The following is a 14,546-nucleotide window of genomic DNA, read 5'->3' on the forward strand; positions in this document are numbered from 1 at the left end:
TCCACTGCAGTACCAAAATCAATCCTCCTTGCTACTTCCCCAAAACATTCAATTAAGTTTATCCAGTATGACCTTCCCTTAGCAAAACCAGGCTGACTGAGTCTGATTAATCTGTGCATTTCTAAGTAACTGTTTATCTTATCTCAATATTCACTGTAGTATTTGCCCACCAGCCAGGTCAAACAGACCTACTTTTAATTTTTTTTTTACTTAGCCCTTTTGAAAACTGACACGACATTCACAGATCTCCAATCTTCTGCTACCTTGACTGTATCTAATGAGGATTGAAGAATGATCCTCAGAGCATCTGTTATTTCCTCTCTTTCTTTTTTTAACACCCTAGGCTACAAGTCATTTAGCCCTGTTGATTTATTGACCTTCAAGGTCAATACATTCCTTCTCATTATACTTAATTTATTTAATATTTCACACTCCTCTTTAACTAGAATGTTTGCATAATTTCATTCTTTTGTGAAGACAGAGACAAGGTATTCAATAATAACCTAGTCCATATCCTCTGCATCCATCACAAGTTACAATATACATCTCAGATAGGCCCTACTTTTTCTTGGGTCAACTTCTTGCTCTTGAGTGCAGATAATATATTTTTGGATTTCTCTTGATTTAAGCAGCCAGTAATATTTGTGTCTTTTTGCTTCTTTAATGTTCTTTTCCACTTCATTCTTTTTTTTCCCACACTCTACTAAACTTCATCAAGTGGTTATCTTCAGATTTTTTACACTCTACTGTTCGGTGTTCACTTACCCTGCTTCTGGGTAACCCTGGAAACTCTAGGTTTGGCAATACTGCTAACCTTTTTCTTTATTGGGATGTGTTCACTCAGCCCATTGATTGAATGCCTCCTATTGATTTGCCACTGACTTTCCTTCATGTAGCTGTATCTAATTTACTTTTGCCAGGTCATCCGTGAGCTTTGTAAAACTTGCCTTCCTCCAATTTAGAATTCTTACTCCCGTTCTATCATTGTCCCTTTTTATAATGATGCTAAACCTAACTCTACTAGAATTGTTATTGAACTCTGTTATTAAACTGGTTACATGCTAGCTGAAAGGCTAAAAAAGCAGTTCAAGAATTTTGTACCTTCTGTGCCTTTCACACTGTTTGCATCCCAGATAATATTTAGGTAGTTAAAATCCCCAGCTATTAAGCTTGATTATTATTGCACTCCGAAATTTGCCTCTATATTTGCTTCTCTAACTCATTCCAACTACTGGGGTTCTTTCGTACATGCCTAGCTCAAACTATATTTCTTCAGTTGGTGCTTCATTTAATAAATCATCCCTCTTCACAGTTGCAATTCATTCTTTAACCGGTAATGCTGCAACCTCACTTTTTTTCTTAATCCCCTTATCTATCCTGCTTAAAGACACAATATCCAAGAATGTTGAGCTGCCATCTTGTCTCCTTTAAGCGAACTTTCCAATAGAGTAATGATATGAAGCAACCATGAGTCTATCTGTGCCCTCAGTGTATCAATTTTTTTTTGTTTTAGTACTCACATGTACATATGTATGTTTTAATACCGCCATATTCCTCTGCTATACATTTTTTTTAGTCTCTGCTTCCTCTGTCTTTGTGTCATTCACTAAATTTCTGCCACCCATTTTCTGCCTGAATTTTCACACAGGTTCCCAGCCCATTGCCACTCTAGTTTATATCTCTCCCAACAGCACCAGCAAACCTTCCTGCAGGATATTTACCCCAATTCTGTTCGACTGTAGGCCATCTTGTGCATGAGTGAAAGAATCTTAAGGAGTAATAAAATTTAGAATTTTCCTTCAATTCAGTAGTAAACAAAACACTAATCTTGAAGTTAAGCAAAGTTTTATCACAGCCATTAATAAGATATATACAAGATCTGAGAGGATCTGTAGCTAGGTAATTAGTGGCTCGCGTAAAACATTTTTTGAAGCTTGAGTCAGTTACTTCCTTAAGTAGAAATAGAAGCACATATAGATGTCTTGTGACATGCTGGTAGTGTCCCTACGTCTGGGCTAAGAAGTCAGAGTTCAAATCCCATCTGTCCTGGAAGTCTATGTCCAAATAGGCCAGTCCCTGAGGTGATGAAGGTAATTTAAATTGCCTGAGCATACATTGTACTAGGTTAAAAAAAGCAAACTAAATCCAGACCCACTAATTGCCATCAAATCTACTCTTAATTGTCATTAAAATGATTGAGCTATCAATGAAATGTTCTGCAATAACCTGCACACTGCTGCTCAGTTTGGTTTCTATTAGGAATATTGGGCTCTAGACCTCAAAACAGCTTCAGATTAACACAGACAAAAGGGTTGGGTCTCAAACGTGATGAGAACAGTTTCAAGTGTTCATGTGTCAGACAATGAAGACCAATGTATATAGATTCTTGTTAGGCAAAGGAATGACAAATTATTAGAGACAAATGGGAATGTGGAATTTGGAACACAGATCAGCCATCACCTTATTTAATTGTGGAGCGGGTTTGAAATGCCAACTGCCCTAATTCTGCTCATAATTTGTATATTACTATTTAACTATCATTTTAATCAAAAAAGAGCCTAATCATTTTCTATCGACAATCAATGGCATTAACATTGCCAAATGAATCCACCATTAATCATCATCAATGACAACTAAATTAACTCAACAAGTTGTATAACCCCCATGTCCCACCTATATCTCCGAAAGCCTTTCCATCATCCAGAACAGACAATGTTAGTAGGGTAATGCAAGGCCCACATCCCTGAATGAAAGCTCCAACAGCAATGAAGAAACTTGATGCATTCAGGACAAAGAAGCTACTTGATTGGTACTTGATCCATTACCTTAAAGCTTCACTACCCAGATTATCGATGTACTGTGCTTGCCTGTGCATCCATCTATAAAATACAATGCAGTGACTTGCCAAGTCTCCTCTGATAGTGCCTTCCAAACCCACAACCTCTACCATATATAAGAACAAGGCACATGAGAAAAAACAAGATCTTCAAGTTCTTCTCCAAGTCACAAACCATCCTGGTTTGGAAATATATTTCTGTTCCATCACTGTCATTGGGTAAAAAGCCTGGACCTTCTACCGAAAGTACTTAATGTGTATCACAAGGACTGCAATGATTCAAGAACATGGCTCATAAATATCTTTTCAAGTGTAGTTATGGATGGACAATAAATACTAGCTAGCAACATCTAGATCCCAAGAATGAACAAGAGTTGTTTTTAGAAAATGGAGTCATTTTTCCTTTAATTAAAATAAATATTTCACATTCAAGAGTTTAGATGTTTATGTTTATACATTGCCTAAAGTGTTCATATCTGAACTGTTTGATTTTGTTTTTGAAAGCTGATGAGAAATTGCACTGTTGGATTAAACCCCTAAGAGAGTCTGGTATTGCTGAGCATTGGTAAAGATTTGCCTTGATTGAAATATGAATGATTAATAATTTCAAATCTCTGAGTCCTGCTTTTTTGACACTTAATGCAATATACAAAGTATACTTAATATCAGCAATCTAGGATTATTAGATGATTAGCAAGGTAAATAGCCATTGTTTCTGTGCTTCAAGCTTACATGTAGCTCTGTGCATCTCTCTACACTGTAAAATATTATGAAATTGCTACTCTTACTCTAGCTTCTGTTTTATTTTTGTTTCTACTTCTTAATTCATGATGTGGTTTCCTACTGTTTGCCTTTGTGCTTTCCATTTGTGCTGCCAATGTAACAGTACATTGTATTTGAGGCTGGACATGAACCAATCCGTGAAACAGAGGAGAGCATTTACCAGGTACAAACTTTTGATCTGTTTCAGTGATTTTCATGATTAATATGGTGGACACATTCTCACAAAGATTTGTGCTCAGTAATTCAAATGCCAATCAAATATGGCTGCAGAATGAAAATGATTCATAATTTACAAGCTGCCAGAAAGTCTACATTTCAAAATGTAGAGATATTTGTTATCTGATTTAAGAGTTAAGACATTGTCATCATAGTCATCAATGTTCATTCCATTTAAAAACTATTTTTGACCTATTAGCTAGTAGTTTAAAAATAACTGACACTTTGTTAATGATCATGGTCTAATTGTGGCAAAAACCATTTAATATTTCAGTATAATAATAAAGTGGTACATTATGCAAGTTTAAGAAGTTTCATTTGTGAGACTGTTAGTGTTCCAGTAAGATGTCTCTGGTATACAGTTAAGGATGCTGCATATAGATCACTGCAACTACAAATAGAGTGGAGGAAGTTATCATCTATAACCTTAAAATAACTACTGACACCAATTTCATGTTGCAGTTGTCTAGGAAACAAGAAAATAATTCAATCATTTGATGCTGTGACTTTGTAAATGCATTAGCAACAGTTGCTAAGTGGGGCAGCTCTTATAGTGTCGCCAATTTAATTTTCATGTTAAATTCCTGATGGACTGAATAACCCTGAGCATTGTTTAAACTGGATGAATTTGCTCAAAATGTCATGCCTGTTGAAATGTTAAAATTGTTTTCTGTTCGCTGTAATTTGTGATACCATTTTCAAATGCAGCATTCATCCTGCAGGATTACAAGCAGATACTATGTACTCTGCTGGTAAATCAAGTACAACCTCTCCACAGTATCGTCTTCAAGAGCAGAGAAATCTATCCTGTTATATTTGGTCATTTTAAGTAGCTTCCAATGCTCATTGTCCATTTTCCTTTGAGCTGTTCATATTTTACTTGAATCTGTAGAAAGATCCTAATCCAAATCACACAATAATTTTAAACAGTAGTCTATGAAACATTAAATGTTTTAACATTGGTTGTTATCAATGCCAATAGTATATGTATTAAATTTATAAAACCTATTTAATGGAACTATGGGCTAGGTATCATTTATAATTGAATTTTGCTCACAAAGGTAAATATTTGCCACAGATTTGTGCTGGAAATGTGAAAAGAATTATTAAAATAAAATCACCACTGAAGAAACACTCTCAGTATTCAACTGAAGTATTTTACAACTAATGGCAGAATTGTTATTCTCCCTTCATAATTTAGTAACAATATGCTCTGTCATTGTAGCTGGTTAGCATGTCTATTCCTGTTGTCTGATTGAAGTTTCATAGTAACTGCTGGGTAGAGGAGATTTATTGGAACCTTATTATCAGAAGATGCAATTGTTTATAGATTTATTAAGGATCCCTGTTGTCGGAATTCTTTTATCTATGTGAGATGATGGACATACAGCCAATCTGCTGAGGATGGAATAAATTCACATTTCTGCTGATACTGAGGAGGCTGGTTCTGCCACAGGTGCCGCATATGAAGTGGCTACCAGATATACTTGAGGGTTTTTTTTTGGTTTTAGTGCCTGAAGGTCAACTCTATAACCAAAGAACACAATGGTGGAAAATAGTGATGTCGCCATTCAATTCAAGTGTTAGCTTGTGTCTCCCAAGTTCAGTGTTCAGGGCTTACAGACATCCTTGAAGCAGAGCTTTGAGTGACCCACTGATCCTTTGGTTTCAGCTATCTTGCCATATAGAAAACTCTTCCATCTTGCAAATGTACCCACGTGGACAAAGTCACCTCTGCTTGATTAATTCTAGCACACTTAGGGGATTGAATTTTAGAGAACTGTCATATTTGTAATTTTTAAGAGTATGCAACTTTAGTATATTTAGAGTACTGTAATAATAAATAATTAGCAATCAGATATTGGTAGTTTCCTTCTACTCTTTTCAATCAGTGCAAAATATGTGATTTTGTTATAAGAATATAGCTGTTTGGTTTCTTATTAAATTGATTCTGTTGTTAAAACAAAACTCATGAGAACTGTACTTCAGTTATATCTTTGATTATACGAGGTGTAAAAATAAGATGTGCCATAATATACTAGAACATGAAGACACTGTATATCTTGATAAGCCTGAGTTCTGATGTTCCTCAATCTGCTGAGTTACTGATCTCAGCCATCTCACTTTAATAGGATACTGAGAAGAAAATTGATTTTTGCTGGTGAGAATGAAGAAAAATTGGCCAGAAAATTATTCCAGACTCTCTTCATACAAATGCTTCAGAGGAGCAATATTGGAGACTGGAAACAGGTCTCTTGGCTCAAGAGGTTAAAATAAAAGGCCTATTCTTTTAACCCCTGTTGTTTTAGTGATAACTCTATAAATTTTCCCTTTGAGATGAGAAATATTGGAACAATAAAGTCGACATGTGCTCATACAATTCTTTTCAGGAATGAAAGTGGAAAACAATGGAATGTTGATTGCACACTTCTCCAAGTCTGAATGGTGTGGGTCAGATAATGTCTCTGTTGCCTTTTCCTTTTGAGTAGATGGATCATAAGACATTTAGCTAAAACTAAAGATCAGTTAAACATACCTAACCAAGGCAACCAAGCAAAAAAGCAGGAGAACATCCTGAACTCATAACTATCTAGTTTAGACCATGCTGCTTAAGTGAGTGGTGAATCCCTCTTCCCATCCCCACACTACACTCCCAACACCTTACAATATTCCTCCTTTTAACCATTCCTAAATAAACTGTAACATTAGAACCTTACATCATGGATCAGTGAGTAGTGACTAGATTATTCCAAAGCAGTGGTGTGATTGCCATTGATACAGTTTATGCCAAGAATGATATATATCTAGCTACACCAGTCAATACTTTTTAATACTGTTGAAACCACTTTCTTTAAAATCATCAACAGTTGTATGTTTTCACTAAAGTGTTATGATAGCACATGATTGTTTACTCGAATATTTGTTTTCTAATTGTTCACTCAGGTGCCAACAAGTCAGCAGAAGGAGGGTGTCTATGATGTGCCAAAAAGCCAACCAGTGAGTTAAATGTGGATTTTTCTATTTGTACTTTGTATCCCTGATATTTTATGTAACTTATTACATAAGTTTATGATTAAAAAAAAGGTGCTGCCTCTCCAATTATCTACTCTAATACATGTCTTTATCTAACCTCTGGGTATGATGCTTAATTTCCTCAATGCGGAAAACTGAATCTAACATAATGTAACTCTGAAAATTCTAGTAAATTCAGCAAGAAGTTTCAACATTTTGCTCTAACGCTAAAACCTAATCAGCTATTTGGATAGCTCTGATTTGAATAGCTGAACTAGCAATTAGGTCTAATGTGATTGAATTCTTCCAATAAAAATTCAGGTTTTCTTTCTTATGAGGTATTTATGTAAAAGGGTACAGGACTACAGTTGTTAGTGAAGTATTGAAACCAGTAACTTAAATGTTAGTCAATTGGTTCACTATGATGTTTGAATGATTATTATAACCTTGTTAATCTGCTGACTGTCTATGGCTACATTGATATCAATGCACATTCATGTAGGATTGTGTCACTCATCACAACTACAATTACAATGTTTGAAATTGTGATATTGGTGCTGAGTAAGGAACTGTCAATAAATGAACATAGCAGGCATAACTCCTTCCAAGACAAATGCTATTCCAGCATCTAGTGTTCTAACTTCATTCATGACATGGCAAGAAACTTGCAAGAAAACTTTTGCCCAATAGATTATCTTTCTGTCGAAAGTATTGGTCAACAGCCCTCCCAATCCCCACCCACTCTCTCTCTCTCTTTTACATATTTTTACTTCAATCAATATTAGGTTTTGTTCCTACATCGTGGTTTTCTCGGGCTTGCAAACAGGAAGGATCGTGATTTTCTGGATCACACTTGGGATGATCTTGATGGCCATCCACTGGCTGCCTGAGACCTAAGGTGCTGCAAAATGCTGTGGGGCTTGTAAATAGGTTCAGATATCTCCTGTGTTACTACAGCTTCTTGAGGCACCGGAGTGACTGGCAGAGGGGCAGAGGCAATGCTACCCACTCCCCAGCAGTGCCCAGAGAGAAGTCCACTTCCTTGTAAACTACACCTATGCCTCCTTACTATCCTGAGAAGCTCAAAGTCTTGACAGATACTCCAGGCATCTCACCTCCTCTTGCTTTGCCACTGCTGCATAGAACTTAGAGAGAAAGTGATAATATGCACACATCTCTGACGTGAGCGATCTGCTGAATCATACTCTCTGCTATGTCATGATTTTCTCTGTATGGGAAACCGTATGCATGCACCTCAGCAATATGAGGGTAAGTTTTCTCACATTAAAATGGACTTACCTCGCGAGTCCGGCCTCCATTTTGCCAGAGTGGCGAGGAGAGAAGGAGTGGTGAACCGAGGGCTGCCGGAAAGGGTGCGTTTTCCCGCATTAAAAGGAACTTACCTCGCGAGTTGGGCCTCCACTTGCTGAGAGGTGCGAGGGAGGAGCGAAGGACTTCTGGGAAGTCATACATTTGTGTGGTTGCGTTACCCGAAACACTACTCGGGTAGTGTCTCTCACCCATCCTCCTCCTCTAACCAAAAAAAATGTTCTGTGCGCCTGATGGGTAAGATGACGAGTTTATTTTTTATTCCTTATTTTTTCAACAGTCTCTTTGGGAATTTAGAATAGTAGGAATGGAGGTGAGGGCAGTTGAATGTTTCTCCTGCAGAATATGGGAGGTAAGGGTCACCACTAGTGTCCCTGCTGTATACATCTGTGGGAAGTGCACCCAACTCCAGCTCCTCGAAAACCGCATTAGGGAACTGGAGCTAGAGCTTGATGAACTTCGGATCATTCGGGAGGCAGAGGGGGTTATTAAGAGGAGTTACAGGGAGGTAGTCACTCCTCAGGTACAAGGAAAAGGCAGATGGGTTACAGTCAGGGGACGGAAAGGGAACCGGCAGGCAGTGCAGGAATCTCCTGTGGCCATTCCCCTCAACAATAATATACCGGTTTGGATACTGTTGGGGGGGGGGGGGACGGGGGACTTACTGGGTAAAGCAGTGAGGAACAGGGCTCTAGCGCAGAGTATGTCCCTGCTGCTGGGAAGGGGGAAGAGGAGCAGAGCAGTAGTCATTGGGGACTCCATAGTTAGGGGGACAGATCGGAGGTTCTGAGGGGAAGAGAGAGACTCGTGGTTGGTGTGTTGCCTCCCAGGTGCCAGGGTTCGTGATGTCTCTGATCGTGTTTTTGGGATCCTTAAGGGGGAGGGGGAGCAGCCCCAAGTCGTGGTCCACATAGGCACCAACAACATAGGTAGGAAGAGAGATGGGGATTTAAGGCAGAAATTCAGGGAGCTAGGATGGAAGCTTAGAGCTAGGACGAACAGAGTTGTTGTCTCTGGTTTGTTGCCCGTGCCACGTGCTAGTGAGGCGAGGAATAGGGAGAGAGAGGAGTCGAACACGTGGCTACAGGAATGGTGCAGGAGGGAGGATTTTGGATTCTTGGATTATTGGGGCTCTTTCTGGGGTAGGTGGGACCTCTCCAAGCAGGATGGTCTTCATCTGAACCAGAGAGGTACCAATATCCTGGGGGGGGGGGGGGGAATTCGCTAAGGCTATTGGGGTGGGTTTAAACTAATCCAGCAGGGGGATGGGAAGCAAAATTGTAGTTCAAGTGTAGAAAAGGTTGAGAGTAGGGGAGGTCCAAAATCAAATTTCAGGGATGCAAGATGGCACTGGCAAGCAAGAGGTTGGTTTGATGTGTGTCTACTTCAATGCCAGGAGCAGCTAGAATAAGGTGGATGAACTTTCAGCACGCGTTGGTATCTGGGACTTCGATGTTGTGGCCATTTCGGAGACATGGATAGAGCAGGGACAGGAATGATTGTTGCAGGTTCCAGGATTTAGATGTTTCAGTAAGAACAGAGAAGATGGTAAAAGAGGGGGAGGTGTAGCATCGTTGGTCAAGGACAGTATTGCAGTTGCAGAAAGGATATTTGGGGACTCGTCAACCAAGGTAGTATTGGTTGAGTTTAGAAACAGGAAAGGAGAGGTCACCCTGTTGGGAGTTTTCTATAGGTCTCCGAATCATTCCAGAGATGTAGAGGAAAGGATAGCAAAGATGATTCTCGATAGGAGTGAGAGAGACGGGGTAGTTGTCATGGGGGACTTCAACTTTCCAAATATTGACTGGGAACACTATAGTACGAGTACTTCGATGGGTCAGTTTTTGTCCAGTATGTGCAGGAGGGCTTCCTGACACAGTATGTAGACAGGCCAACAAGAGGCGAAGCCACATTAGATTTGGTACTGGGTAATGAGCCCGGCCAGGTGTTAGACTTGGATGTAGGTGAGCACTTTGGTGATAGCGATCACAATTCTGTTATGTTTACTTTAGTGATAGAAAAGGATAGATGTTTACCACTGGGCAAGAGTTACAACTGGGGGAAAGGCAATTATGATGCAATTAGGCAAGATTTAGGAAGCATAGGATAGAGAAGGAAACTGCAGGGGATAGACACATTAGAAATTTGGAGCTTATTCAAGGAAAAGCTCCTGAGTGTCCTAGATAAGTATGTACCTGTCAGGCAGGGAGGAAGCTGTAGAGCGCGGGAGCCGTGGTTTATGAAGGAAGTGGAATCTCTGGTCAAGAGGAAGAAGAAGGCTGATATTAGGATGAGATGTGAAGGCTCAGTTAGGGCACTTGAGGGGTACAAGGTAGCCAGGAAAGACTTAAAGAGAAAGCTCAGAAGAGCCAGGAGGAGACATGAGAAGTTGTTGGTGGATAGGATCAGGGTAAACCCTAAGGCTTTCTATAGGTATATAAGGAATAAAAGAATGATGAGAGTAAGATTAGGTCCAGTCAAGGATAGTAGTGGGAAGTTGTGTGTGAAGTCAGAGGAGATAGGGGAAGCACTAAATGAATATTTTTCGACAGTATTCACTCTAGAAAATGACAATGTTGTCAAGGAGAATACTGAGATACAGGCTACTAGACTAGGTGTGATTGAGGTTCACAAGGAAGAGGTATTAGAAATCCTGCAGAGTGTGAAAATAAATAAGTCCCCTGGGCCAGATGGGATTTATCCTCGGATCCTTTGGGAAGCCAGGGAGGAGATTGCCGAGCCTTTGACATTAATCTTTAAATCCTGTAGTCATTGTCTTCAGGAATAGTGCCAGAAGACTGGAGGATAGCAAATTTGGTTCGCCTGTTCAAGAAGGGGAGTAGAGACAACCGTGGTAATTATAGACCAGTGAGTCTTACTTCAGTTGTTCGTAAAGTGTTGGAAAAGGTTATAAGAGATAGGATTTATAATCATCTAGAAAAGAATAATTTGATTTGGGATAGTCATCACGATTTTGTGAAGGGTAGGTCGTGCCTCACAAACCTTGTCGAGTTCTTTGAGAAGGTGACCAAACAGGTAGATGAGAGTAAACTGGTTGATGTGGTGTATATGGATTTCAGCAAGGCGTTCGATAAAGTTCCCCACAGTAGGCTATTGTACAAAATTCTGGATCAGTGGTGCTGGAAGAGCACAGCAATTCAGGCAGCATCCGACGAGCAGCAAAATCGACGTTTCGGGCAAAAGCCCTTCATCAAATTCCTGATGAAGGGCTTTTGCCCGAAACGTCGATTTTGATGCTCATCGGATGCTGCCTGAATTGCTGTGCTCTTCCAGCACCACTGATCCAGAATCTGGTTTCCAGCATCTGCAGTCATTGTTTTTACCTTATTGTACAAAATGCAGAGGAATGGGATTGTGGGAGATATAGCAGTTTGGATCAGTAATTGGCTTGCTGAAAGAAGACAGAGGGTGGTGGTTGATGGGAAATGTTCATCCTGGAGTCCAGTTACTAGTACCACAAGGGTCGGTGTTGGGTCCACTGCTGTTCACCATTTTTATGAACGACCTGGATGAGGGCTTAAAAGGGTGGGTTAGTAAATTAGCAGACGATACTAAGGTCGGTGGAGTTGTGAATAGTGATGAACGATGTTGTAGGTTACAGAGAGACATAGATAAGCTGCAGAGCTAGGCTGAGAGGTGGCAAATGGAGTTTAATGCGGACAAGTGTGAGGTGATTCACTTTGGTCGGAGTAACCGGAATGCAAAGTACTGGGCTAATGGTAAGATTCTTGGTAGTGTAGATGAGCAGACAGATCCTTGAAAGTTGCCACCCCAGGTTGACAGGGTTGTTAAGAAGGCATACAGTGTTTTAGCTTTTATTAATAGAGGGATCGGGTTCCGGAACCATGAGGTTAAGGCACAGCTTTACAAAACTCTTGTGCGGCCGCACTTGGAGTATTATGTCCAGTTCTGGTCACCGCATTATAAGGAGGATGTGGAAGCTTTGGAAAGGGTTCAGAGGAGGTTTACTAGGATGTTGCCTGATATGGAGGGAAGGTCTTACGAGGAAAGGCTGAGGGATTGAGGCTGTTTTTGTTGTAGAGATGAAGATTGAGAAGTGACTTAATAGAGACATATAAGATAATCAGAGGGTTAGATAGGGTGGACAGGGAGAACCTATTTCCAAGTATGGTGATGGCGAGCACGAGGAAGCATAGCTTTAAATTGAGGGGTGGTAGATATAGGACAGATGTCAGAGGTAGTTTCTTTACTCAGAGAGTAGTAAGGGTAAGGAATGCTTTGCCTGCAACGGTAGTAGATTCGCCAACCTTAAGTGCATTTAAGTCGTCATTGGACAAACATATGGACGTACATAGAATAGTGTAGGTTAGATGGGCTTCAAATTGGTATGACTGGTCGGCGCAACATCCAGGGCCAAAGGGCTAGTACTGCGCTGTAATGTTCTATGTTCTATGAAAACATTAATGGCTTAGCTATACTCTTCCAACAGTAACCGTCCAGTAATCTTGACTTTTTCCTTCATGTTATCGCCTCAATTTTCCTATGGTGACAAGCATAGCAATGTTATGTCCACAGCTGATGGCACTACTGAACAAATCACAATAGATCATGATTATCTTAGTTAATATGGCGATGTGGTCATTCACTGAAAGATAATTTCACAATGCTACAGAGTTTTTTTTATAACAGCAGAACAGATTTTTATCACATATATATTTTTTTAAAAAGATATTCTGATACAGGCAGTTGTTAGGAGAGAAAAAAATCCAACAAAACAAAGCCTAATCTATTCCCCAAAACCATTGGATTATTGCAATTCAAATCCAGAGAAAAGATTTCTTCATCTGAAAATCTTTAAGTTTAATGTTGTTGATTTTCCACAGTTCTTTTCTGTGAACTGAAGTCTTTATATAAGAATACTTAAAACTAAAAGTTTAGAATTTTTCAGCTTTTGAATATCCTGAAGACTTCTAGCTAAGCACCCTGTATCTGAATGATATAGGCAATAACTTTTCTACTGAGGTAACTGTGTTTTCTCTGAACTGTTCTAGATTTGTTTTTAGGAGGACAGCTATACTTACTTCTGACCCCAGTCAGGTTGTCTCCAAATTGTCGTAATACATTTAACTTCTGGATTTTCTAAGGTAAAACAATCCTTGATTATCCTTAACCAAAAACAAGCAAATGGTCTTCACTATTGACCACGTGCTGTAAAAGCAGCACAATACAAATAATCTTCCATTAATTTTCTATGAGTCCCTGCTCTCTGACACAATGCTTGTCCCAGTGGCATCCTAACAATCCATGATGGGGACAAATAAATAGCTCTTTAATGCAGCCACCCTTAAAAAACCTAGTTCAATAATGATACTGAAGTCTGTCACTGAGATGCAGTCGTGCCTCTGGCACATAATGCTAAAGCCTATTTCCAGTACTACTAACTAGGGATCATTCCCTGTCCACCACACTCACCATACGGTATTACCACATGAAATGCCATGGTGGACTGAATAAGGTCATTGATGCACGTATGGCGCTGCATTCAAGTTTTTTGGGCTGACCAGGAGGACAGTCAGCAGGGAATGTAAGCCTGTTGCCCTTTAAATGAGGCACTAGTACTTGCTACAGTGTCAGTTGCTACAGCTTCTTCTATAATGTTTCCTAACTCTACCCTGTGAATGGATGACCCTCGTGTCTACTCATCATTAATTGGCTGGTAATTTCACATGTTAGCAGCTAATTAATGCCTAATTGAAACCTGCAAACACTCCTATTCCTGATCTTGGGGCCTGATTATCCACAAAATCCAACCCATGCAGAAAGAATATCTACTCAAAAAGAAAGCAAGAGGAGGGAACACAAAAGCAATCACTAAAAGACTTGATGAAATGTTTTCTGCTGTCATCTTGGCTTCGCAGTTGGTGTGAGGAAATAATATTAATTTTTCCAGTATAATTATATGAAAAGTAAACAATTTCACAAGAAAACCAAGTAGACTTTCCTTTTCTGTGTTTTGAATCTTTTCAAAAAGTATTTTTTTCCTTCAAGAATTTATTGCTGGTATTTCAATTCACTACCTTCTCCTGAAATTTCTTATTTATTGCCATAAAATTGGACAGCTTCTAACCTCATGGTCTGCACATGATCAAAAGAGTCTGACTTTCAGTCCATGTTTTTTTTAAATGTTACGCTTCTCTACAATTTTCTTCTGTGTTTATTTGTTATTGATTTTTTTTTCATGTGTAGTTTCTGGGTCATTAGCCCTGATTTTTCAACTGACCTTTGTCATTGTTCCCTGCTGATATTCCAGATTTATTTTGTATGTCCTTGTTCACATCTTATTTCTAGTTTCTGCTGGAGTTTTGTGCCTTTCTTTTCTCTGTAGATG

The 14,546-nt window shown here is 39.4% G+C and overlaps 1 protein-coding gene across 7 annotated transcripts in view; it reads left to right on the top strand.

Annotated features, from left to right (window-relative positions):
- Nucleotides 1-14,546, top strand: part of LOC122554382 (disabled homolog 1) — a 697,887-nt gene that overhangs the window by 642,821 nt on the left and 40,520 nt on the right. For 6 of the 7 annotated variants that reach the window (XM_043699303.2, XM_087990639.1, XM_043699302.2 and 3 more), the window contains 2 exons: nt 3,723-3,782; nt 6,779-6,832. In XM_043699303.2, the coding sequence (XP_043555238.1) occupies nt 3,723-3,782; nt 6,779-6,832 (114 nt within the window). The remainder of the gene's footprint in view (nt 1-3,722; nt 3,783-6,778; nt 6,833-14,546) is intronic. The other variant, XM_043699307.2, reaches the window with a different exon arrangement.

The sequence above is a fragment of the Chiloscyllium plagiosum genome, unplaced genomic scaffold (genome assembly GCF_037043375.1).
Source record: "Chiloscyllium plagiosum isolate Xiang-an unplaced genomic scaffold, Cpla_swu_hap1 HiC_scaffold_9, whole genome shotgun sequence".
NCBI lineage: Eukaryota > Metazoa > Chordata > Chondrichthyes > Orectolobiformes > Hemiscylliidae > Chiloscyllium > Chiloscyllium plagiosum.